Source organism: Malania oleifera, chromosome 3 (genome assembly GCF_029873635.1).
Source record: "Malania oleifera isolate guangnan ecotype guangnan chromosome 3, ASM2987363v1, whole genome shotgun sequence".
Lineage (NCBI taxonomy): Eukaryota > Viridiplantae > Streptophyta > Magnoliopsida > Santalales > Ximeniaceae > Malania > Malania oleifera.
In genome coordinates, this window is record NC_080419.1 from 37863572 (window position 1) to 37891440 (window position 27869).

At 36.0% G+C, this 27869-nt stretch overlaps 1 protein-coding gene across 2 annotated transcripts; it reads right to left on the minus strand.

Annotated features, from left to right (window-relative positions):
* Window positions 1–16218: 16218 nt before the first annotated feature.
* Window positions 16219–18240, minus strand: LOC131151749 (plasmodesmata-located protein 2). Of its 2 annotated transcripts, none has more exons than XM_058103148.1 (3): window positions 17044–18240; window positions 16666–16773; window positions 16219–16567 (listed from the first exon to the last, which is right to left on the minus strand). In XM_058103148.1, the coding sequence occupies exons 1-3, from the start codon at window positions 17816–17818 to the stop codon at window positions 16560–16562; spliced, it is 891 nt and encodes a 296-aa protein (XP_057959131.1). In that variant the 5' UTR covers window positions 17819–18240; the 3' UTR covers window positions 16219–16559. The 2 variants fall into 2 exon arrangements, with proteins under 2 accessions (XP_057959131.1, XP_057959132.1); XM_058103149.1 differs by lacking the exon at window positions 16219–16567 and adding an exon at window positions 16852–16935.
* Between the last annotated feature and the right edge of the window lie 9629 nt (window positions 18241–27869).

The window sequence follows — 27869 nt, forward strand, 5'->3', positions numbered from 1 at the left end:
AAACTGGGGTATCACAGATAACATGCCATACTTAAGATTGAAGTTTGATGCATCTTGTGGCAACACAATGTATGAAGGTGTAGATGTGTGTATGTGTGTGTGGGCTGTAGAAAATCCTCAAGTGTACGTGGTGCAAGTGCAGCCATGACTTCTTCAAAAAATTGGTCAAACAGATTGCTCAAATCAATTTCAGAATCACTCTTAAAACTAGGAGGAGAACAGTCAGATTCCGTGCTTTGTGTATCCCTATTGGTGCTAGGTGAAGTTATACAAATTCTATTCAAATTATTTCAAACCCAGGGCAGCAAACATCAATGTAGGCAGCATAAATCTACTAACACAACAGCAAACAAGCATGATTAATTTTTTCAAATTTTTCATTTTTTTTTTTTATTTTTTTTTTTTTTGATTTTTTTTTATTTTTTGATTTTTTTTAATTAAAAATCAGAAATAATCGAAAAAACATAAAATTTGAAATTAAAACAAGCACTCCTCGGCAACGGCGCCAAAAACTTGACTCACTCTAAAAATGAGCAGCTCGGAAGCTATCCCAAGTATAGGAGTTACGTCGTGTAATATTCAGGCCAAAGGCTAGATCATCTCCTCAGGGAATATGTTTTAATCTCAAAATTTACATTCTTCCAATCGAAAATAAAAAGTTACTGAATTCAGTTCAGATTCGGGGTTTTCAAGATTGGTTGAGATTTTATTTGACAAATTAAGCGAGCACGCAAATTAAACCCTAATCCTAACATGCACTGAATTAAAAATAAGAATGGAAATCCTACGTCTAATTAGTCAGACACCGAAACACGCGTTAAACTTCAGAATAGAAACTAAAGACAGTAACTTTAACACGCAATTAAAACATGCAACAATGGAGACTCAATCAGACACAACCGTGAGCGACAAAAACTGAACCTTTAACAAAGTTAAGAACTTGAACCAAAGTCAAAATTTAAAGGCAAACACGAACAACAATTTAAGGCTTAAGTAACTCAAACGATAACAGAATATGATAAAAACGAAAACTTTAATAAAGCTAACCCTAAACCAAATTAGGCTTGAATAAAAAAAAATTAAATTTTAAAAGGAAAACTGATTTAATTTTTAAAAAACAAAACAATTTTTTTTCTTTTTTTGTATTTTATTCTTCTTTTTTTAGAACTAAACGGGACTTAATTTAATTGATTAAATTAAATCTACCACTAATTGAGAGAAAATTATTAAATAAAAATTAAATACCTTAAACAATATTCAACAATTAAAATTTCAAATAAACTTTAAAATAACTAAATTTTTATCAATGTCCACAAACTAAGAAATAAAAAAGGGAAAGATAAGAGAGAGAGAGAGAGAGAGAGAGAGAGAGAGAGAGAGAGAGAGAGAGAGAGAGAGAAATAGCCAAAGTGTTGCTGCTGGGGGTGGCCTGGTATTGCAGAGGGAGCATGGAATGGTCTGGCCGTGGAGTTCTAGTGGTTGGCCGGTGTTGGTGATCTCGGGCAAGCTCTTGACAGCGGCAGAATGGAGCTTCTCCTCGGGTGTGGCTACTGGCAGATGGCCGAAGCAGCTTTAGTGGTGGTCTAGGTTCCTCACGTGTGGTTGGTGTCCTCATGGGTGATTGCCGTAGCTGAAGCAGGTGGCGGCGGTTGGCAATAGGGGTGGCTGCTGTGTTGCAGCAATTGGAGTGTTCAGGGAATACCAAAAGCAGCAGCAAGAACTGGGAGATGAACAGGTGTGGCTGGAAACCAGGCCTTGGGTGGTTGCAGGAGGAAGTGAGAGAGGTTGGAGCTGGGAGGTCTTCGCGGTTGTGCGTCTGGTGTTGCAGCAGGCAGAGGGCACAGCTGGAGCGGTGTAGTTGCATAGGGAAGATAGAGACTGAGGGAGGGAGAGAGAGAGACTAAGAGAGAGTAGGGAAAACTAAAATAGAGACTGAAAGAGAGGGAGAAACTGAGGGCCGAGAGAGGGAGACAGGGAAGACGGGGAGAGAGAGAGAGAGAGAGAGAGAAGGGAGAAGGGGTCTTGGGCGTGTGCCAGTTATAGGAGGAGAGAAAAGAAAATATAAAGGGGAGGGGTATGGCTACCTTATGACCTGGCGAACAGGTAACCCGACCCGGCCTGCATGGCTGGGTCACATCAATGTTTTTATTTTATTTTTTTTTCTTTTTTTTTTTCTTTTTTCTCTTTGCGAACGAGGCCCATTTTGACTCTTCTAGAACCTGTTTTTCTCAAAACTCAAAACATAAAAGTTGTATATAATCTTCTCTTCTTTCTCCAAAATTTTGAATCGTCTCGATCGGAGTTCAGACGGAAAAGTTATGCACGAATTACAAACTAATGCCGATTTTAGCTCGTGAGAATTTTCCTGAGATAAAAAAATACCAAAAATTCATAAATTATTCAATAAAACTCAGAAATTATAAATATGACACTTTGTTAAAATATTAAGAGTAATTAGCCATTTAATTAAAAATATAAGTCCTAATGCTCGGATTAAAATGTCTAATTACGCAGTTTAAGTGCGTAATCAGTATGTTGATTTAAAGTGGTATAAGTCATGGATTGAAGAACAATATATTTGAAATCTCCAATGCAAATGTTGGTTACAAAAATCATTTCTTTAGTTGGCATGTGATGCACTGTAGCCCTTGGTTAGGATATGTATAAAATAAATGAATTCATTTAGAATCTTGACCCTATGTTTTAATATGTATAAAATACATAATGTTTAGTTTTAAATATATTATAATAAGTTTTAACCCTATTTTAATTTTATGGTGTATTGAAGAACATATGTCACATCCTATTGTTTTTTAATATATGTTCTTGATAATGAATGTGTTATTTACTTTGACATGGCAACAATGAAGAACACTTTACGCGCACGATTTCACTATGGTGGTAAGTTATGCTAGTTGAGGGTGATACATTTATTTTTCTAGTAGAATTGATTACCTTGATTGGATAAATAGTAATGGAGTATTGTTGTTGGATATTGAAGACATGGCTGAGGAGCTCTGTAGTTTCTGTCAATATTGGGTTTTGAGGACCTATTTGGGTAGTCAGCATTTTGGTGACCATTTTAAAACTAAACAAGTATAGAATCCCTGACTATTGGTTCGTCTAACTTGTCTTCTTTTATCTTTGAAAATAGAATCGACATTTTATTTGAATTTTTGGAAAATAAAAAATAATGGAAAACCTTTTTTTTAAAAGATTTTATGATCAGGAATACATTTGTAAATTGGGAAGATAACACTATAAATTCATTCTAATTAGAATTCAAAGCGTTAGCTCCCTAAAACACTCATTCCTTTGAATGGTTATCATGCTTACCTTTTTTTGTGTGTGTACATCCTATTTTTGAAATAATTTTTTAAATAAACCTTTGAATTTTGAAAAAAAATAAATATGAAATTCATCTTTGGAAAACTACATAGTCAATTGCCTATAGAGGCCGGTTGACCACCCTCTACATTTTCCATTCCCTTTGATTGTTCATTTGTAGAAAATTACCCAATCCTTACCCCTTTGAAAAAGGCCTTCATAAGAGTTATGCAAAGGACTCAACTCCATGAAATTCCTACTACTTTAATGCTTAATCAAATCAATTCATGCAAAGACACACAAACATACAAATAATGAAGAAATGAAGAAGGAATTTGATTTTTTTGTATGGTATGACTATATTTATAAAGTAAACTGCCTACATATCATCAAAAGATGAATCAAGCTATCTGCAGTTCCAAAAAAAATATTTTCAAATTTAATTTTAAAAATAATTTTAGGTTATTTTATGAAAAAATTTGAATTTTCATGATTTTGGTTTCTTTAGGAGGAAAACCATAAAAACCTAACTTGAAATCTCTTGTATTATATTTTAGAAAAGAGGTTTTTTAATCCATTAAACATCCACATCATGAATGATTCATTAAAAAGTTAAATTTTATAAAAGATAATTTTGGTTTAGTTTAAAGGAAAATCATAAAAGCATTTCAAAAATGTGGATTTTGGGAGGGAAAACCACAAACTTGCCCTGACGTGATTTTAAAAAGATTGGAGAAAATCCAAACACCCGCTTCATAGATGTATAATATAACACCAAGAATACTTTGCAAAACATCATGAAAAAGTTTATGAAAATCATAAAAATCCATTTGTTTTGATGAAAAATTAATTTTTATAGAGAAACTGTGAAAACTTTAAAAAAAACACACACACACACAATCAATCTTAATCAAGTTTCTACGGTCAACTCTAGGAATCTTTTCCAACCAAAAAATACTAAAAATCCCTAAAAAAAAAATACACCTATTTCAAGCTTGAATGGCCATTGCCCGTGACCACGGTGATGACTGAATTCTAGGGTGGGTTTTGAATGGTGTTTCAATGTATGTTTTTTTGTGTGTTTTTAACCTAGGGGTTGTATTTACTATATTTTCTAACCTTTTAGATGTGCCATGCATGTGAAAACACTAATTTTTCAAATTGTTCTCTCCTTTCTTTTTTTTTTTTTTTTTTTGGCTGATGAAGCTCTAGCTGCCCCTTGTCTTTCTCTCTCTAAAACACTTAAAAACCACGTATCACACATAATCAAGACCTTATAGTAGAAGAAATTGAAGTTTTGAACCAGAAAAATTCAAACTTTGGGAATGAAACAAAGCAAAAAATCTTACCTATTTAAACAATCTTACCTCCTTGTGCGAATCGAATCATCATCTTAGGCGACTAATTAGAGTTTAAACATACCAAATGCATGATCTTAATAAGAAATCAAAATTGAAATACTTAACTTGTATCTTGGTACTCTAAATCTTTGAGAAAATTCTCGATTTTGTACATTGATCTCTCGATTATGGTAGTCTCCTTCTTCTTTTCTTTCTTTCTCTCCCTTCTCCCTTCTCTCTCCCTAGGTTGGGCGTGCAACGCTTCTTTCGTGCTCCAACGTGCTCCCCTTTGCTTCCAAAAATTCCCCCAATTCTTTGAGCCTTAAGACCCTTTAAATAGAAAAAGGCTAGGGCTTCCTTCATTCTTTACTTCAAAAAATACGCCTTAAGTTAAGAGGAGCTTACATGCACATTCAATGGGGATATTTGGGCCCTCCTTTTACCCTATCCCAAATTTAAATTAAAATAAGAATAAGTCTTCTTTCTCAATTAAATGAGCATCAAATCACAAAATTAAATCCCTACTCTAAGTGCGAAATCCCACACTAAAATGCAGGGAGAGATAGAGGTCTTACATCAACTACTTTTAAACTTTAATTGACCCACCAAATTGCTCTCCTAACTCTTAATTAGTCCGTATTCTAGATGAATTGAACCCAAACAAACTAGGTTGTCCATACAGTCTCTGCTATATTAGCATTGAAATAATACTACTTCAAGGACAAATTAGCTAAATCCCTCTAAACTTTGCTTTTATTTGGTGAAACATACACTTGAGTGATGGACTAGTCAATTTTTCATGGAATACAGGCATAATAAGATTCTGATTTTAAACAAAAGATACCATTTTCCTTGCATACATTTGAAGATGGATCCTTGGACATATGTTCCATTATACTTGTAAAAAATCTAAAATCTTAAACTTTAGTTGTAGAAAAAGGCTAGTGAAAAGGTAAAAACCTTCAAAATCTCTAATGTCTCCATATTGAATACCTTGAATTGACCTTAGTTGTTCTTCAATATACACTACACAATCCTTATCACCAAATGTTTGTCCTTATTTTTTTTTTTTTAAATTTAGTTGGCTAAGCTAGTATAGTACTAGCTCCTTATCCAGTTATGTTGATGAAAACTATTTCTTGGTAAATTGGTAGTGCAAATGATGGTTGAGTCTTATCAACTACAAGTATCTTTCCTTTTATGAGTTAGAGTAGATCCTCTACAAACTTTTCCAAACCCTCATTCTCTTGTTGAATGAAGACTCTTCATTTTGGTTGGACTTTGGTATCTATACTTTATGCTTAAGCTCTAGTAATGATTGGGTCACTGATAGTTTGATAATTTTTCTTTCTTTGTGAAATTTTGATAATCTTTTGGATATTTTGATAAATTAAGATATGCACAAAGAGAAAAAGCGAACACTATATAAGGAAAACATAAAGAAACACATGTAATGAGAGGTTGGCAAGCTCCTAAGGATCATGTCTATGGCACCATGTATCTTAGCATGTCATTCATCTACAAACATCGAGTAAGGCTGATGGGGATCAGAAGACCTAGACTGTTTCCTTCACTGACATGGTGACACGTGGATGACCTACAGATGTCCATTTCAGTTCGTAACTCTCTCGGAACAGAGTTAAAAGAACAGCTACAGAAATTGTTAGATAAGGGGTTTATTAGGCCCAGCGTGTCACCCTATGGAGCACCGGTATTGTTTGTGAAAAAGAAATATGGGTCAATGAGAATGTGCATTGACTATAAAGAAATCAATAAAGTGACCATCAAGAATAAATATCTACTTCCCCGCATTGATGACTTGTTTGACCAGTTTCAGGGGACATAGAATTTCTCCAAGATTAATCTATGATCTGGTTACCATCAAGTAAAGGTCAAAGAAGGGGATGTTCCAAAGACAACGTTTCGAACTTGGTATGGCCATTATGAGTTCCTGGTTATGCCGCTTGGACGGAAGAATGCTCCTGTTGTATTCATAGACCTGATGAACAAGGTCTTCCATCAGTACCTGGACCAGTTTGTAGTGGTCTTCATTGATGACATCCTAGTATATTCAAAAAGCCTTGAAGAGAATGAGGATCATTTAAGGATAGTTTTTCAGATACTGAGAGAAAGAAGGTTGAATGCCAAGTTCAAGAAGTGTGAGTTTTGGTTGAAGCAAGGCACTTTCCTCGAACACATGATATCAAGGGGCAGCACTTCTATGGATCCGAGCAATATTGAGACGGTAGTGGATTGGGAAAGACCAAAAAATGTGCAAGAAGTAAGAAGTTTCTTGGGACTGACAGGATACTATCGCCGATTTGTAGAGGGATTCTCTAAAATGTTAGGCCTTTTGACTAAATTAACCAAGAAGAGTGTGAGGTTTGAATGGACAGATGAGTGTGAATAGAGCTTCTAGGAATTAAAGCAGCGAATCATCACTGCACCAGTTCTGACGATTCCTTCAAGAAAAGAGGGTTTTGTAATTTACAGTGATGCGTCACACAAAAGGCTCGGGTGTGTTCTAATGTAGCGAGGGAGAGTAGGTTATGCTTCACGATAGCTCAAAGAATATGAAAATAATTGTCCTACCCATGATCTGGAGTTAGTAGCAGTGGTTTACGTGTTGAAAATTTAGAGACATTATTTGTATGGGGGTAGGTGTGAGATCTTCACAGATCATAAGAGCTTGAAGTACTTTTTCACACAAAATGAATTAAATATGAGACAAAGGAGGTGGCTAGAGCTTATTAAATATTATGACTGCACCATCAATTACCACCCAGGAAAAGCTAATGTGGTAGTTGATGCTTTGAGTCAGAAATCAGTGGGTTCATTAGTATCAGCAGTGGTGACTCAGCATTCGATCCAGATGGATTTAGAAAAGCTTGGCAGGGAACTGGTAAAGGGAGATCACTAGGCGTTTATTGCTTATCTGGTACTTTAACCCACCTTACAGGAAAGAATTAAAGCTGCTCAAATGAGAGATATGGAATTTGTTCGACTTTTGGAGTCTGATCTTTATTTTGATGCTGACAAAGCACTTGGTACTTATGTGTGTATTCAGTTTGTGAACAGGTCTAGAATTCAGCACACACATGAGGTACAGGAGACATGGAAGCCTAAAGGACTTAAGGCTCACATCATTTGGCATACTCCATGAAGAATCCAAAGAGCAAATATAAAAAGAAGAAGACTTTTATTGAAAATGCATTTCTGTTTTAAATTATGGTCTATAATATTTGCAATTGCATGCATGATATGAATGAGCTCAACATGACCATAGATTGACCATAGGGAAATAAATGACCATAGACAGACTTCGGTCGACCGAACTCCAGGTTTTTAGGCTTAATTGAGAAGCCTAGGTTGTAGACTGACCATAGGTTCCTACACACCATATGACAAATTCCTTATATCTTAAAAGCTATACTTATATGATCAGGGGTAAATTCTAGTAAGAATCAGGACCTAGGTTTAAAAATTAAAAGGGCTTCGGGTGACCGAACTTGTGCATTCAAAATGCCTTGGTCGACCGAATGTATGAAAAGTCAAAATTGTTGACTTGGGTCAGGCGACCGAACCAAAATGAACTGAATGTTCATGGTCAACCAATCCTTAAATGCGGACTTTTCAACCTTCCTCGGGCACCCGAACTTCACGTTCATTTTCACCCCAGGCGACTAAACATACAAGTTTGGCAGACCGAACTTTAAGTCTAGGCGACTGAACCTTGGACATTTTGAAAATCACCTAGTTTTGCAAATCGAACATCTTTTCGGGCACCCAAACATGAAAAAATTGCTTTTTCTCATGTGTCTGTTCGAGCAACCGAACCTATGGCTCGGTCGACCAAAACTCTCGGGTTGGCCAATTTTTATCGTGGTTAATTAAGGGTAATTAGGGTTAAAACTTAATTAAACATTTTCTAAAATCCCTAATATGTCCCCAATGGCTATATTTTCCCTAAGGTCTATATATACTCCCTCATTTGTCAAAATTAAGTAGAAGATTAGGACAAAAATTCTCTCAAATTTTTACTCCCATTTTTACACTTTCAAGCAAAAATTTCTTACTCTCTTCATCATTTTTTTGCAAAATCATCTTGTAAAAGAACATTTGTTTTTGGCATATATTTCATATCTTTGATTTCATAAATCATTTACTCTCAATTGTTTATACATTTTTCATATCATCTTTAGAGAGTAAATCCAAGGTTTTTCCCATATATTTCATTTGATAAATATCTTTGGGAACTTACGTTGAATAGCTTGTGAATCTTGCACATTTATTGCAAGTGTTCAAAAGCTCATTTGTGCTATATTGTAAAAACACTTTTTGAGCATTAAACCCTAAGATCTCCTGTGCTTTATCTTTTAAATAAATTTTCATTTGGATATATTCATTTGGGTTAAGATCTTTGAAGTACTTATTGTTTACTCCAATTAAATCAAAGATCGTATGTATTTGTTTGTGACAAATTGTTTGAAACCGAAAACCCTAAGTTTTCCTTACTTTATTTGAAAAATATTTTTAGGAGAAAATTTTTATTACGGTTTGCATCTTTGAAGTGTTTTATCATATACAACTAACTCAAAGATTGCATAAGTTATTTTTGACAAAATCACATTCTCACATTGAACTTATTTTCATATCATATGTGAGTGTATTTTGGGTTGTAATTGTTGTAAACATCTGCTTGTATTAGAAGCATTTCTTTGTACAAAATATTTGATTATCCGTTGTATTCCCGATGTATGATCGGAAGAGGGAGACTAGCCCTGTAAATTGTCCCGGACTGGTTCAGACCCGGTTAAGAGAACTAGGTACACCATCCTAGTAAGGTGTTGTATTAGGTGTTGCTCCACCTATTAAGCAAGCCTTAGTGGAATCCTCTTTCTTGTGAGCTTGAGGCGAGGACGTAGGCAGTATTGGTCGAACCTCGATAACATATTGTGTGTGCACTGTTTTATATTTCTGCATTTTATTTTCTTGCACATATATGTTATATCTGATATATTGTGGTTACTGCGCTAAATTTAATTTCTATATATTTTATATATTTTTTAAATTGGTATATGCTTAGACAGACCCTAGGTTGTGTATATACTGCTGCTGGTTAGTTGAACCTATGAAGAAAACTTCAAAAGTCCAATTCGCCCCTCCCCCCCCCCCCCCCCTTCTTGGGAATATACCAATTCCAACAGAATTAGTAAAAATTATGGATAAAGTGCATAATGGTCAAGGAATAGAGTTTAATATCTCATATGATGGAACATTGAGGTTCTATACCAGATTTTGTGTACCGGCTGACGCTGAGATTAAAAGAACCATTCTAGAGGAGGCGCATCGATCCCTTTATACAGTGCATCTAGGGAGTCTTTTTGGTGGGGTAATATGAAAAAGGAAATTGTTGTAAATGCAGAGCAGTGTTTGACATGCCAGCAGGTGAAAGCTGTGCATCAGAGATCGGCGGGAATGTTGCAACCACTTCACATCCCCAAACGGAAGTGGGAGTATATTTCGATGGATTTTGTTATAGAATTACTACCGGCATTGCATGGGCAAAAAGCCATATGGGTGGCCGTTTGACAAAGATTGCCCATTTTCTTCCAGTCAGGGCTAACTACTTCATGAGTAGATTGACAGAAATATATATCTCGAAGATAGTTAGAATTCATGGAGTACCAGTGTCCATCATTTCAAACCAAGAGCCACGACTCACATCACAGTTCTAGAAGAGCTTACAGAGAGCTTTGGGGTCCCAGTTGACTTTTAGCATGACTTTGCACCTCCAAACTGATGGACAGACAGAGAGGATTATTCAAATATTAGAAGATCTGCTTCGGGCTTGTGTGTTAGATTTTGGGGGCAGCTGGATTCAATACTTGCCGCTGGTGGAGTTTGTTTATAATAATAGCCACCAAGCCTGTATTGAAAAGGCACTATATGAAGCACTATATGGCAAGAGGTGCTGAACTCCACTATTTTGGAATAAAGTGGGTGAAAGATAGATTCTAGGGCCGAAACTTGTACAACAGACCTTTGAGAAAATCAGACTTATACGAGACAGAATAAAAAAAACTCATAGTCGACAGAAAAGTTATGTAGATACTCGCTAATGAAAGTTGGAGTTTGGTGAGGTGGATCATGTACTCTTAAAAATTGTACCGATGAAAGGAGTTATGAGAGTTAGGAAAAAAGTATAAGTTAGTAAATTTCGAGGACAAAATTTTTATAAGGAGGGGAGAATGTAGTAACCCGGGAAAAAAATTTATTATTATATAATTAATTAATTAAAAATTATTAAATTAAATTAATTAATTAAATAATATGATGGATATATATATATATGTATATATAAGGATAAAGTAATGTGTATGTATATATATAATATGATATTATAATATTACTTTTTTATATATGTGTATATATAAATTCAATCTTCTTGAGGAAGATTGAATTCAATCTTCAATTTCACAATAAACCCCCCAGTGGCCGTCTCTCTCTCCTCCGCCAACTCTCTCTCCTCATTTTCTAGGCGAATTCTCAGCCGATTGAAGAACAGAAAATACCATTATGTTCCTATCTTGGCCACCAACATTTTAACTATAGAGGATTTGTGATCAAGACATCGAAGACACCACTCTTGGGATAAGGTAAACTCACTCTCTCTCTTCAATTTCTCCCTAATTTTCAGCCAAATTGATAATCAGACACCACTACAAGGTCCCAGCTTTGATTCTAAGCAAGTTAATCGGAGTAGATTTTTGATTTGGGGATCTTAGGCACCACTCCAAGGCTAAGGTGAGGAGTACAAATTATGCCTATTGTTTTAAAAAAAAATTAACCAATTGAATTGTAGTATTTAATTATTAAATTATAGTGTTTGATTATATTAGACTTTTGGAAATATCCCTGGGATTAAATTAAACTGCAGGATTGGATTATATTAGACTTTTGGAAATATTCCTCAGATTAAATTATACTGTAGGATTGGATTATATTAGATTTTTGGAAATATTCTTGAGATTAAATTAAACTGCAAGATTTGATTAAATAGAATTTTTGGGGAATATGTTGGAATTAAGTTAAAATTGCAGGGATTTGATTAAATTATATTTTGAGGATATTTTAGAATTAGATTAAACTGCGGGGATTTGATCATATTGGTGTTTTTAATATGTTAGAAATCAAATTTAAATATAGGAAGTGGATCAAATCCGTGTTTTTAGAATTTAATCGATTAGCGGGAGCGTGTGAGCTTAGGAATATTAAGATAATTGTAATTCTGGGATTGAGCAAATTGAACTGGGAAAATATGATATCAGGGTTTTGAACTCCAAACGATGTGGGCGTTGGTTTAGAGATCTTAGCAGGCACCCTCTCTATAAGCAAGTAAAGGGAATAAATTGTAATAGATATTTTTGGAAATTAACTGGTTGAAATAAAGTATGTGAAAATGAAAATGTTATTTATAGTTTTGGGAATATTATGATATGCATATTTTCCGATGATTACTATATTATGAGTCATCATTCAAAAATTGTGTGGCATAAGGAAATGATGATATGAGATATATAGATATGCTTTTATACAGAAATGAAGATTTGTGATGTGTACAGATATGTATTTTATTAAATATGATGGTATGAGATACATAGATATGATTTTATACAGTAATGAAGTTATGAGATATACAAATATGATTTTATACAGATATGATAATATGAGATATACTGATATATTTTATATAGATATGAAGATATGTGATATATAGACATGTTTTATATGGAAATGACGATATGTGATATATACAAACATGTTTGATACAGATATGATGATATGGAAAACACATAAATATGTGTTATACAGATGTGATGAAATGAAATGTATACCGATATGATGAGAATTGTACAAATATGATGAGAACTATATGGAAATGATGAGAATTATACAGACATGATGAAATATGAATGCGGAAATGTGGAAATGAGTACCCTGATGGACTAGAGAAGTACAGAGAGCACGGTATCGTTGCTAGCATATGTGTTGATGCAACCACACGTCTTAGGTAAAGTGTGGCGTGACAGTCCATTAGACCTGTAAAGAGTAGAGTTACCCCCTGGGGTCCAAACCAAGATCGAGTAGGCCAATCATACTATAGATGCGTTTAGTTTTTATCAAACCTGGTAGGCTAGCCACAGTTAGGTCTTGCCTTTAGGCCACACAATCTGGTCATGTGGGATGAATATATGACGATATGACATAAATATCTTCAAGATGATTCCTCATTACAAACGTGATAATTGAATGTTACAATAAAATGAACAACCATGAGTTACAGACGTAATGTGTTATATACTAGTGGATTCTCATAAGCTAGAACCTGAATATAAGAAATGATATGAAAGTTTATGAAACTATGATTTATATATATATATATATATATATATATATATATATGATTATGAGTACATATATGTATTTTTTTCTCAGTTGATATAATTATTTAAATGAATGTTTTATGATATAACAAAACTCATGTTGTCACACACTGTCAATAATTTATTCGGTCTTATTGATAGGTGTCTCACCCAGAATTTATACATTTCAGGAAATCAGGACAGACAAGTAGAGAGAGCTCCGAGGTAGAGGAGATCTTGTTACCCTAACATTCAGGGTAAGTGTTTTAGAGTTGGGGATATGTTTTGTATAACTCCAAGAGTATTTTGTGAATTTTTGGGGACGTATATGCATATGTGTGGAGGTTATAGCACTCTGGTATTGTATATGGGACTCAAACACCTTTTGTATTCCGCTGCATGGATAGTATGTTTTAACGGACAGAAGTTTTTGGACATGTAGTTCAAACACCAGAAGATGTCCAACCCGTTAGATACAAATGGGTATTTGTGCACAAGCGAAATGAAAATAATGAAATTACTCGATATAAAGTAAGGCTTGTGACACAAGTTTTTTCTCAGAAACCCAAAATTAATTATGAGGAGACATATTCTCCTGTAATGGATGGAATCACTTTCAGATTCTTAATTGAGCTAGCAGTTGTTGAACGACTGAACATGTATCGTATGGACATAGTAACAGCATACCTACATGGATTATTGAATAATGAAATTTATACGAAAATCCCTGAAAGATCTAATTTGTCTGAAGCAAAACCCAAAAATTTATATTCAATTAAACTCCAACATTCTTTAAATGGACTAACACAATATGGATGCATGTGGTACAATCGATTAAGTGAGTACCTTGTGAAAGAAGGATTCATAAATGATCAAATTTGTCCATGTGTTTTTATTAAAAGATCAAAATCCGGATTTGTTATAATTGTTGTTTATGTTGATGATTTGGATTTAATTAGGACTCCTGAAGAGTTCACTAAAACTACTAATTATTTAATAGTAGAATTTGAGATGAAGGATTTAGGAAAGATAAAATATTGTCTTGGCCTACAAATTGAACATGTAAATGGTAGAATTCTTGTTCATTAATCCAAATATACCAAAAATGTATTAAGGCAATTCTATATGGACAAAGTTCATCCTTTGGAATCTCCAATGATAGTGTGATCACTTGATGTTAAGAAGGATCCATTTCGACCTCATGATGAGGGGGAGGAATTATTTGGTTCTAAAGTACCATATTTAAATGTTATCGGCTTTCTAATGTATCTGACCAATTGTACAGGACCCGACAGTACATTTGTTGTAAATATCTACTAGCAAGATACAGTTCTGCTCCTACTCGACGGCACTAGAATGGAATTAAACACATTCTGCGCCATTTGAGAGGTACATCTGATTTGGGTTTATTCTACTCATTTGATTCCAAATCTCAATTAGTAGGATATGTAGATGTTGGATATCTATCTGATTCTCATAATACTAAATCTCAAACTGTATATGTATTTATTTACAGTAAAAGTGTTATATCTTGAAAATCAGTAAAGCTGACAATTACAACAACATTCTCCAATCATTCTGAAATACTAGCTATCCATGAAGTTAGAAGAGAATGCATGTGGCTCAAATCAATGATTTCTCATATCCAAGCAAATTGTGGTCTTCAATCAATCAAGGATATTCCAACAGCTTTATATAAAGACAATGTTGCATGTGTAGCTTAACTAAGAGGAGGATACATGAAGGGTGACATAACAAAGCATATCTCTTCAAAATTCTTTTATATACATGAAATCTAGAAGAATAGTAATATAGATGTTCAGCAAATTTGATCAAGTGATAATCTAACAGATTTGTTCACCAAAATTTTACCTACTACAACATTCAAGAAATTGGTTCATCTTATCGGAATAAGACATCTTAAAGATCTTAACAGAAGAAATTAATATATAAATGACATCCAAGGGAGAGAGTTATGAATTATAGGTGGATGTTGCCCATGTCAACTATGAACCTGCCTCATATATTTGTACCAATTTATGTCTCATGTGAACTTGCCTCTTATATTTGTACTAATAAAGTATGTCACCCATCTTCCACCCCTTAGATTTTTCTCCTAATAAATGCTTAACTATCTATATTGCCCTATAAAAGGGTACCCTCCCCTTCTCATTTGAAACACACATTTGATGCTTCCATATAAGTAGACATATATTGAAAATAAGATAAGAGGAGAGATAAAGTAAAACGGGGATAAAAAGAAGATATTATATTATAATTCCTCGTATAATAGTAAAGTTTAGATCCCATCTGCCCGTGAAGTAGGCATAGCCAAATCACAAAATTTCTATTTCGTCTCTATTTATTTTCTACATCTTTTATAACATACATATCCATTTTTGGTCTATAATATAATTTTCTAATTTAAAAAAAAAAAAAAAAACCTAAACTAACTAACGTAGCTTTAGGAAGACAAGAAAGTTGATTCAACCTAACTTTCAATTTAATTTAATAAGTTTATAAAAATTCAATCTAAACCCTACTACATTGCGTTGTAAGATATAGTCGGTGGTGTATACTTAACGCGGTCACCCTCATGTGCTGCGCCATAATTCTCAATGATATGAATTCATGATATCCTTTTTCTACCATTAAAAAGTGCACACTTATTTAATTTTATTTTCCAAAAAAAAACCCACAAATTTCAAAAGCCCTTTTACACACCATTTTGTTGACCCACTGCAGTAAGTTATTTTTTTGAAAGCAAAATCAAATAAACAATAAAAACTTTCCACCTATAAAATGAAATCAAAAAGTCATTCCATGACATAATCCACCACCCTTTCCAAAATGATATACTTTTATTTAGAACCAACTTCAATATGTGCATTGACAAATAACAAAGCCCCTAAGATTTCTTAAGATTTCTTTGGGGGCAGAGAGAGATTGCTGCTACTACCTAGAAAGAATGAACTATGAAAGCTGTGGCATCTGAAAAGATCATAGGAAGAGGAGGAGAAGAAATTCTAGACAAAGGGTAAAAGACAGCAAGATACCAACACCCACATGGCACTGTTAAATAAAAAAGTGACCATATGGCAATGTGAAAAAATTAAAAAAAGAAAAAAGAAAAAATTGTTACTCATATATTCTCAACAACCCAAAATCGACATTCATTCCTACCTCTTTCCTTTTCTTTTTCTCATTTTTTCTTTTCACCTGGGTTAGTTCTCATACTTCTCATACCACACTGGCACACTCCCACTTGATCCTTTCTCCATATTCCCCCACATAAGCCTATCCCAGTCCCAGGTTCCAACCCTCCTCTCTCTTTTCCCATAGCAGCTTCTGTCTATCACAGAAGTCAAACAATTTCTTCCTTGAAATTAATGAAAAATCGAAAGAAAAAAAAAAAAAATGCACCTCCAATGGAACTTTTGGCTCTTGAACTAATGCATCTTTCCTTCTAAAAATCTGCAAAAAAAAAAAGAGCAAATTTCCAGCACCGGATTAGACCCCCACAGAAAAAACACCAGAGATGGATTCATTTTGATTTTCGTGATGTCACTCACCATCGCGTTTCTTCAACAAGCCTCTGGCGAACAACAAACAAACAACTACCAACGCCACTGCTGCTGCCCCTCCTAATATTATAGCTACTGTCTTCCCTGTATTCTGCCCTGTAAATTAATCAAATCTCACTTTCATATAAATATGTAAATGAGAGAGAGAGAGAGAGAGAGAGAGACCCCACTAACCCTAGTCAAGACAAATGAACACCCATGCTAATATCAATCAAGACAAATGAACAGCTATGCTAACATCAGCGGAAAAAACAATCTCTGAGACAGAGAAGGGGGAAACGTAAATTTCTCGAGAAAGAGAACGGTAGCTTGGAAAAGAGTCATCATGTTCAGAGACAGAAAACCGAAAATGTTCTCAAAACTTACCTGAAGGAGATGAATAAGATGATGATGACGAAGACGATGATGGATTCTTGGGCACCCCATTTCGGTAGTAATTGTAACCAATGAAACACTTATTAAGATACATTTGGCCGGAAACAGCGCTCCCACATTCAACCTGAGATCTCTGCACAGCACTCTTCACGCACTCCCCACAATCAGCACTCCCCAAATCTCCCTCGCACTGCGCCACCGCATACACCGATTCGAAGGTCGTCGCGTAGAACCCGTTGCCTCCGCCGCCGACGCCGCTCTCCAATGCCGAAAGCGCCGTGTCCCGACGCTCCTCGAACCCGCTTCCGCCGACGTTCTTCGACCCACAAGCCTTGTACAGCATCTCCATGCCGGAGACCTGAGCGAATCCGGCGACCTCGTAGTGCATCGAGCACCCATAGAGCTGAATCCTGGCCGCGGCTTTAGATTGCCCGCAGAGCTTGTCCAGGAGCGTCGGCAGGTTGCTGACGCAGCTGTAGCAGTCGGCGTTGCTGAGGTCGCCTCGGCACTGGAACAGGCCGGAGAAGGCGGTTTGGCCGCCGCCGGCGTTGGCTTTGTAGAACTTGACTTTAGTGGACTGGGAAACCAAGGTGCCGAGGACGGTGGAGCGAGCTTGAGAGTAGGCGCCAGTTGGATCTGCGAGGTCCTGCTTCGAACAGCCCTTGAAGACCAAGGCGGAGTAATCGGGAGCAGATTCAGCAAGAATATCGAAGAGAATCAGAAAGATCAGAGAGAAAAGACAAAAGGGTTTTGCGGGAGGACCCATTTGAGGGCGGCGATAGATCAAATCATGGCTGGATTTGAAATTTCCGGAGGGGTTTTAGGGAGGACTGGGGAGAATGTGAAATGGGTCAGACTTGGAAATGAAGAAAGAGAAGTGATTATTGTTATTGCTACCCCTGATTTCGCTTCTTTTCACATGAGGGTTTTGGTTTTGGTTTTGGTTTTGGTTTTGGTTTTTGCTTTTGATTTTTGGTTTCGGGTCGGAGGGTGTTTGGATTTACTTTCCTTTTGGGCTGCCTACCTGGCCTGCCTGCCTCGGCCTGGCTGGCTCTCTCTGTCCTACTTCAGATGCGCGCAAAGATGAGGGGGCATCTTTTTCTCTGTTCAAGGGCAGAAGAGCCGTGTGGTGAACAATGTATATTTGAAAAAGCCCCCTATTTTTTGTACAAATAATAAACTTTTATTTATTTTATTATTCAAGGTTCAATAAGAAAGTGTTTTTTGGTACAAATGATAAACTTTTTATTTATTTTATATTTTTCTAAGAGTTTGAAGAGAATGAAACAAATGATTTGAATAAAATAGTATTAAAAAAATCAATGATATATTCTGCAAGGTAAGAAAGATGTGAGGGAGGGAAGTTTGACCATAGCACTCATTCTTTGAATTAGAGTTGGAAGAGACATTATTTTTTTGGTTATTTGTTGTTCTTGGAAGCTAAGCAACTGGTGAGGTGCTGCTGTTTGATAAAAGAAGCTTTCAAAAATGTATTACAATTTTAAAGAAAATAATAAAGCAAAAAAATTTATGGAAGGAGAGAATATTTAGTTGCAGTCTCTTTTATATTTAATTTGCCTTGTGTAACTTCACAAAATCAAGTGTTCACTATACTTATTTTATAGGACCGGACTAAATCAAAGTTGATATAAAAGATGTAAGAAAATAAATATAAATGAGACAGAAATTTTACGTGGTTCGGCTATACCTACTCAATGGGTGGATGAGATCAAAAACATCACTATCTCTGGAGGGATTACAAAGATGATTTGGATGATTTGGAACCGCTCTTGTACAAAATATATCTCCTTTCTCTATCTCTCATCTTTTCTAATCCTTTCTATATGTCTACTTACTTCAAGCATGTAATATGTGTCAAAATGAGAGGGAGAGAGTGCCCTTTTATAGGGCAATAAGGATAGTAAAGAATTCATTGTGGCGAAAAAACGAAGGGGTGACAGCCATTAATCTCTTATGATTTTCGTAACACTCTCCCTTGAATGTCGTTCATATATTAACTTCTTCTGCTAAGATTTTTAAGATATCTCATTCCGATGAGATAAATCAATTTCTTGAATGTTATAGTAGGCAAAACTTTGGTGAACAAATCTGTTAGATTATCACTTGATCGGATCAACTGAACATCTATATCACCATTCTTCTAGAATTCGTGTGTATAGAAAAATTTTGGAGAGATATGCTTCATTTTGTCACTCTTTATGTATCCTCCTCTTAGTTGAACTATACATACAGCGTTATCTTTATATAAAACTGTTGGAATACCCTTGATTGATTGAAGACCACAATTTTCTTGGATATGATAAATCCTTCATCTGAGCCACACACATTCTCTACTAGTCTCATGGATAGCTAGTATTTCAGAATGATTAGAGGATGTTACTATAACCGTATGCTTTATTGATTCCAAGATATAACAATTTTTCTATAAAGAAATATATATCTTTTGAGATAAAGCATTGTGAGGATCCAGTAGATATCCAGCATTTACATATCCTACTAGTTGAGACTTGAAATCAAATAAGTAGAATAGACCCAAATCAGATGTACCTCTCAAATAGCATAGAATATGCTTAATTCTATTCTAGTGTCGTCGAGTAGGAGTAGGGTTATATCTTTCTAGCAGATTTATAGTAAATGTAATGTCGAGTCTTGTGCAATTGGCCAAATGCATCTGTTAGAATTGGTGTATTTCCAAGAGGGGGGTGAATTGGAATTTTCAAATTTATCACCTAGGTTAAATAAAATACTCGTATAAAACAACCTAGGGTTGGTCTATATAATTCCAAATGCGCGGATATAAAAGATATGTGAAAATTTAAATTAAGCGCATCATTCACATAATAACATATGCGTGCGGTAAATGTAAAATGCATAAATGTAAATAAACACACGATATGTTATCGAGGTTCGGCCAACTGTGCCTACGTCCCCGCCTCAAGCTCGCAAGCTAGAGGATTCCACTAATAGCTTACTTAAGGGTGGAGCGTCACCGTTTACAATCAGGTCAAATTAACACAGGGCTGACCTCAACCTTAACCAGGTCAATTAGAGGGGCTGACCTCAACCTACACGCCTTAACAGGACGCCGCACCTAACTTTCCTAACCGGGTCTAAGCCAATCCGGGACTATTCCAGGGCTAGTCTCCCTCTTCAGGCCCGTGCCTGGAAATACAACAGTATTTGAAATACAATCAAATGGTACAATGAATAAGCTTTCGAGTAAAGCTGATGTATACCCAAATACGCGCAATTACAAACACCCCAATATGATTCAATATGTAAGCTCAATGTGGTCTAAGATGTCAACTCTCAAATAGATTTACTATCTTTGTAATGAGTACGTGAGAGTACAAACCTAAATGATCTTTGTATCACAAGATATTCAATCTAAGTGCTCAAACAAAGATATTATCCAAACTTCATATATTTCAATCAACAAGCTTTCTCAATATATATATGTATATGAAGCTCTAGCAATGTATAAGTTTGGTTTGCAAAAAGAGTTTAATCTTTGTATTCAACTATAGATATAAATCAATGAATATTGCAACAAAGATTTTTCTCACACAAACAAATATCTCTTTAAAGATTTATCAAGACAAAGCACACTAGATATTTGAAAGTATTTTGAAAATGTTTTGCAACCAAAAACAAATACAATCTTCTTAAGATGTTGCAATGAAGGTGCAAATCTTAGAATATCTATCAAAGTCTTATTAGGATAGACTTATTAACAAAGTCTCCTAAGAATACTTAGGTTTAGCTCTCAATGAAAATAAATCAATCAAATATGAATGGGAGAGCAAACCTATTAAATATAAACACTCAATCGACTTACAAAGGATTTTAGAGATCGAAGAAGGTAAGCATGAGTGAATGAAGATTGGATATGATTATTATAGGATTTGGGATTTTCAGAGTATGTCTCTTAATCAATATTTTTAATCCAATATTAATTATCCCAAATGAGGGGGTATATATAGACAACCCTTGAAATATAACCGTTGGGGACCTATTTGGAATAATTAGGAAAGTTTAATGAACTTTCAAATATTTTAACCCTACTTAAACCATTTAATCGCGGTAAAAAAATAGGAGCAACCCGAGAGGTCCGGTCGACCAGAAATGGTTCGATCGACCAGGACTCAAATGGCTCGGTCGACCAGGGGACTTTTGAACTGAATGGTTGGTCAACCGAGGCAAGGCGATTTTCCAAATTTCTGAGGTTCTGTCGATCGGACCTTTTTGAACTGCATGGTTCGATCGACCAGACCGCTGGGAATTCTCCCGAGGACCCTCCGGTCGACCAGGTAGTTGGAGTACAAAAGTGGTCGGTGGACCGAGAGGTCAAAAATGTTGACTTTTATGTGGTTCGGTCGACCGGCAAGAAATGAACTATGAAGTTCGGTCGACCGAGCCTTGGTCAAACTGTTGACCCAGGGCCTGTTCAGTCGACCAAGCCAAAGTGAACTAAGTTGGCTGGTTGACCGAAAGTGCACCAAGTGTGCATTTCGGTCCCGTATTGACCCAAACAAGTCCTATTCAAGTGCCTAACAAACATATGTGTATATGTGTGTGTCCTAAGGTCACTTGAGGTCCAATTTGAAGACACCGAAAAAGTCTGGTGTCGGTCGATCGAAGGTGCACCCTAAGGTCTTTCTAAGGTCCTTTCTCATTCATGGTTCGGTTTGAGCTTACGTATTATCATGCATGTGATGTGTGTGAGCTTATTACAAACCAAAGACCTATTACTATTACAGACCTTTCCTACTTAAATATTACAGACCCGAATATAAATTACAACAAATCAATTATATCAAGGGTCTTCAGAGTCTTCGTTTTCCTCCGGGTCTCCGAGTGCCATCATAGGATACTGCCAAAATAAACCTGCACATCAACTCAGCAGACATTAAATACATGAGTATTTGTCATAATCAAAACAGGGATATAACCTATAAGGTCAACAGCATCAAAGAGCTTATAGCACTTAAATATAGTACTTCAGGACCAAATAATTCCTCCCCCTCATCATAAGATCGAAATGGATCCTTCTTAACATCAAGTGATCGCACCATCATTGGAAATCCCAAAGATTGAACTTTGTCCATATAGAATTGTCTTAATATCTTTTCGGTATACTTAAATTGATGAACAAGAATTCCACCATTTATATGTTCAATCTGTATGCCAGGACAATATTTTGTCCACATTTCTCCTATGTAATGAATTGAGATCTCATTATTATTTTCAAGTACCTGTCCTTTTTAAAGGGATGTCTCTTTAACAGTTTTTTCTTCAAGAGGTTTCGTAATAGGGGATTCATTTTCAAGAGAAACGGGTTTGTGAATGTCTCCTTCTGGGAGTTTTATCTTTTGCACCAACAGGTCTTCTACGCTTAACTTGCAGTTTAGGTTCATTAGTCGGGCATTATCCTTCAAGGACATCAATACATGCTGGAATATTTACAACAAGTATATTAGATTTTAGTATGACCTTGGTATTTACAAAAGAATCTGGTAACTGATTTGAAATCCCTTACAAATGTATAATCTTCTGAACTTCAAGTTCACTTTGATTTATGCAAGAATCTAAATGAGATAAACTTGTAGCATTCCATGTGATTTCATGTTGTGCTTCAAGCACTGATTTTGCTCCCCCTAATGTAAAGAATACTGCTTCATCAAAATGACAATCTTGAAACCATTCTTCAAACAAATTACCTGTTAAAGGTCAAAGGTATCTAATAATAGAAAAGGAATCAAAACTAACATAGATACTAAGTTTACTTTGAAGACCCATTTTAGTTCTTTGAGGAGAGGCAATATGAACATATGTTGCACAACCAAAAGTTTTTAAATAAGAAATATATGGTCATTGTCCATAAACTAATTGCATAGGTGAAAGTTTATTGTAAGCAGTTGGCCTTATACGAACTAAACATGCATCATGAAGAATGGCATGTTCCCAAACAGATAAAGGTAATTTGGTTCTCATAATCATAGTTCTAACAATGAGTTGAAGTCTCTTAATAAAAGATTCAACTAAACCATTTTGTGTATGGATATGAGCATTGAGATGTTTAACATTTATTCCAAGTGACATGCAATAGTTATCAAAAGTTTGGGATGTAAATTCACCAGCATTATCCAAACTAATTGATTTAATTGGATAATTGGGAAAATGAGCTCGTAATCTAATCAGTTGAGAAAGAATTCTAGCAAATGCAATATTACAAGTAGAAAGTAGAGAAACATGTGACCGTCTAGTAGATTATTCAATTAAGACCATGAAATATCTAAATGGTCCATACGGTGGATGTATTGGTACGCATATATCACCATGAATTCTTTGTAAGAAACTAGGAGATTCAAGACTTACCTTTAAAATGGATGGTTTAACAATTAATTTCCCTTGGAGCAAGCAATGCACATGATGTAAGAACCCGAACCATAATATATGAATTTAAATAATTAAGAGAAGGGTAAAATTGAAATTTAAGCAGGCTTTGTCGACAAAATCAGAGTTCGTCGACGAAGGCTTTGTAGTTCTCGGCAACGAATTTCAGGTGCTCGTCGATGAAGAGAAGCCGAGAGGTTTTGGGAAACCGGGAATCTCAGGCTCGTTGAAGAGGTCACCGCTCCGTCGACGAGGATGCCATTCATCGATGAGGACGGCTGAGTCAAAGGTAATATAAATAGATATTTCCATTGCTTCTCAGCTAAGAAAACTTAAAATCTCTCTCTATCTCTCTAGAAACTCATCGTACACTCTATCTCTCTAGATTTCTTCGTCATATGTAGCGAGAATCATAGATTTGACGTTACCACAAGGATCAGGGAAGGATTCTCTACAAGTTCTACGGATTGGATTTTCCTTTTGGGCATTCTCGGGTTTTGGCCCAAAATAGAGGTAAGGCTCGGTTTTCAACTTTGATTTGGTAGTCTTGTAGGTAACAAAGTTGTGAGCGACTTTTATACTGTGGGTTGTAGGTTTTGGAACTTGGTTCGCGGTTTAGGGGCCTTGGAGTTTGGGATTTGTCATTTGGGAAAAGGTAAGGGGATTCAGTTTATGTCAGTTATTTTTAAAATCGGATTGAGTAGAACTGTGGTTCGCGGTCCTGCGTATGTTTTGATTACTCATTTGGAGGGGATCTGACCGGTAAAATCATGGGTTTTTCATGTTACAGTTTGGGAAAAAGGAGGTATTGGGTTACATCCCTGGTTTTGTTGGAAAACCGTATGTATATGATGATTTATACTATGTAATAGGGATGGTCGTGCCTTGACTTTGTTTAAATTGTATGTGTTTGGAAATTCATGATTTTAGATTACCAAATGGGTGTGGTTTGTTTGGTTATATGAGCATGCATGGTTGTGTTTCGATGAAATGCAATAGAACTGGGTTCCGAGTTTTTCCAAGTACTGAAAGAGTGTATGGATCTATATCCAAGGGCTTGAGCCTTACCGGCTGATCACCGAAGAGTGTGGATCCACCAGTTTGTACCGGTACGATACCATAGGAGCCTGGGGTTCGCCATGTGCCGAGGATGCTGTGTATCACGGGCCGGCTATGGGCCAACGTCGGGTTTTGCAGGCCTGCTTCAGGTCGAAGGGTGTGATGACACTGGGTTACTTGATCATGTGTGTGTGTGTGTATGCACTATTTTGTGATAGTATTGGAAATTGCATTTAACTGTATTTGTTTTACTGTCATGATAACACTCAAATGACACGCACTGATATAACTTGTATCTACCTTACTAAAAGGTGTCTCACCCCTACTGTACGTACATATTTTTTTAGGTCTTTCAAGTAACCAAAAATAGCATCCTTTGAGTTGGGAGCATAATGGTTGGTGTACTGCGAGAGGTACTTGGGTAAGTACTAGGACTGTATCGGGTGGTCTTTTGTGGTTTTGGCTGACACCCGAGTTGTGTTTGTATTATGGACCTGGATTTCCTTGTGTATAGACTCTGGTATGGTACAGGATATGTATAGAAAGACCATTTTTCGCTGCGTATATTCTGTTGTATATGGATGTGTTTAGGGTGCCTGGGAATCCCGCGGGATCGGACCCTCATTCATTATATTGTGTCGTGGATGTTTTGTATGATACAGGGACATGTTAGGTTACTTATTCAACCCTGGGTCCCAATACTGGATTCGAGCCGTGACAGCATACTTTCATTACTTCTCAACTAAGAAAACTCAAATTCTCTCTCTATCTCTTTAGAAGCTCAATGTACTCTCCCTCCCTCTCTAGATTTCTGCGTTGTTGGTTGCAGAAATCATTGATCCAAAGTTACCATGAGGATCGAGGAAGGATTCTCTACAAGTTCTATGGATCGGATCTTCGTTTTGGGTATTTTTAGGTTTTGGCTCGAAATTGAGGTAAAGCTCGATTTTCAGTTCTGATTCAGTAGTTGTGTAGAGAATAGGGTTGTGAGCATATTTTGTATTGTGATATGTAGGTTTTGAAACTCGGTTCACTGTTTAGGAGCCTTGGAGTTCGGGATTTGCCATTTGGGAAAAGGTAAGGGAATTCGGTTTATGTCGATTATTTTTGAAATCGGACACGATAAAACTGTGGTTCACGGTCCTGTGTGCAATTTGATTACTCATTTGATGGGATCTAATGGATAAAATTATGGGTTTTTCATGTTTCAGTTTTGGTAAAAAGGGGGTATTGGGTTACATCCCTGGTTTGGTTGGAAAACTATACGTATATGATGATTTATACTGTGTAATAAGGATGGTCGTGCCTTAACTTTATTTAAACTGTATATGTTTGGAAAATCATGATTTTTGGATTACCAAATAGGTGTGGTTTGTCTACTTATATGAGCATGCATGGTTGTGTTTTGGTGAAATGCAATCGAAACTAGGTTCTAAGTTATTCCAGGTACTGAGAGTGTCCGGCTCTATATCAGAGAGCATATGAAATCGCTGGCCATGTTTGGAAAGAGTGCCCGGCTCTATATATGAAGGTGTGAGCCTTACTGGCTGATCACCGAAGGGTGTGGATCCACCAATTAGTACCGGTACAATGCCATTGGAGCCTAGGATTCACCATGTGTCGGAGACGCCATGTATCGCGAGCCAGCTACGGGCCGATGCTGAGTATCGCAGGCCGGCTACGAGCCAAAGGGTGTGACGACACCAAGTTGATCATGTGTGTGTGTGCGTGTATGCACTGTTTTGAAACTAGTACTGGAATTGCATTTAACTATGTATGTTTTGCTATCATGATAGCACTCAAATGCCACACACCGATATAACATGTATCCGCCCTGCTAAGAGGTGTCTCACCCCTGCTGTACGTACATATTTTTCAGGTCCTTAGAGTAACCGGAACTAGCGTCTTTTGAGTTGAGAGCGTAGTGGTCGGTGTACTGCGAGAGGTACTTGGGTAAGTACTAGGACTGTATCAGGCGATTTTTTGTGGTTTTGGCTGACACCCGGGTTGTATTTGTATTATGGACCTAGATTTCCTTGTGTATAGACTCTGGTATGGTACAGGAAATGTATAGAAAGACCATTTTCCGCTGCCTATATTTTGTTGTATATGGATGTGTTTAGGGTGCCTGGGAACCCCAAGGGGTCAAATCCTCATTCATTGTACTGTGTCATGGATGTTTTGTATGATACAGGGACATGTTAGGTTACTTATTCACCCCTGGGTCCCAATACCGGGTTCGGTGCGTGACACATGAAATCACTTGATAAAATTATCTTTTGGTTCTTTAGTGGATGACCATGTGAATTCTCAATGATTTTTCACATCATTACATCTCCAGGATGTCCAAGATGATCATGCCAAAGTATAAATAACTTTGGGTCATTGCACTTCTGGTGCAAGACATTAAATAATTCAACTGATTTAATCTTTGTATAATACAATCCAGAAGATAAAGTTGACAATTTTTCCAAAATTTGTTTCTTCCCAGAAACAATAGAAGTAATATAAAGGAATTATTTACTACCTTCATTTGTAGTTTCAATGTGATATCTATTGACTTTTTGAGTTCGATCTCTGTTTTGATGCTAATAAAGTAGAAGTTACTTATGTCTGTATTTAGTGCTTAAACAGGTTTATAATTCAACACACATAAGGGGACTAAAAATTGAAGCCTGGAGGACTTAAAGAACACATTATCCGGCACATTCCATGAAGAATCAGAAAAGGAAAGAAAACTAAAGATAGGTCATTTATTTTGTAATTGCATTTAGTTTTGTAATATTTCATATGCCATGCATAATAAGAATGCCAAGCTCAAACCGACCATAGACTGACCTTAAAGAACCAACATTTTCATGAAAAATCTTTCACATGATTTGCTAAACACTTACAAAAGTTTTAAAAATAAAATTAAGGTAAAAAACAAGGCTAAATCTTAGGATTTAAGTAACCTCTGTCGACCAGCCCTTTAGCATTAAAATCATCTCAACTGACCAATCCTGTAGGTTTTCTTGTTTCAGAAGCCTCGACCAATCGATCCTTCTAATACTTGATATGGCCAACTGACCGTGTAACGACCTGAAAATTTATGCCATTTTTTTTTTCTATATTGACAAAACATTTTACTCTGATACCTTTGATAAAAATCAACTATAACATACCTATGTAGGGGAAAACATAAAATCATAACACCATAATTATAATACCAAAATCCAGTATTTTCCCAAACCATATATATACATATACATCTTTCCCAAAAATCCTCCATCAGATTTTGTAGATGCTACTAATAAACACACTCCCCAAAATACTTACCCTCCTGTCAGGGCGGTATAAAT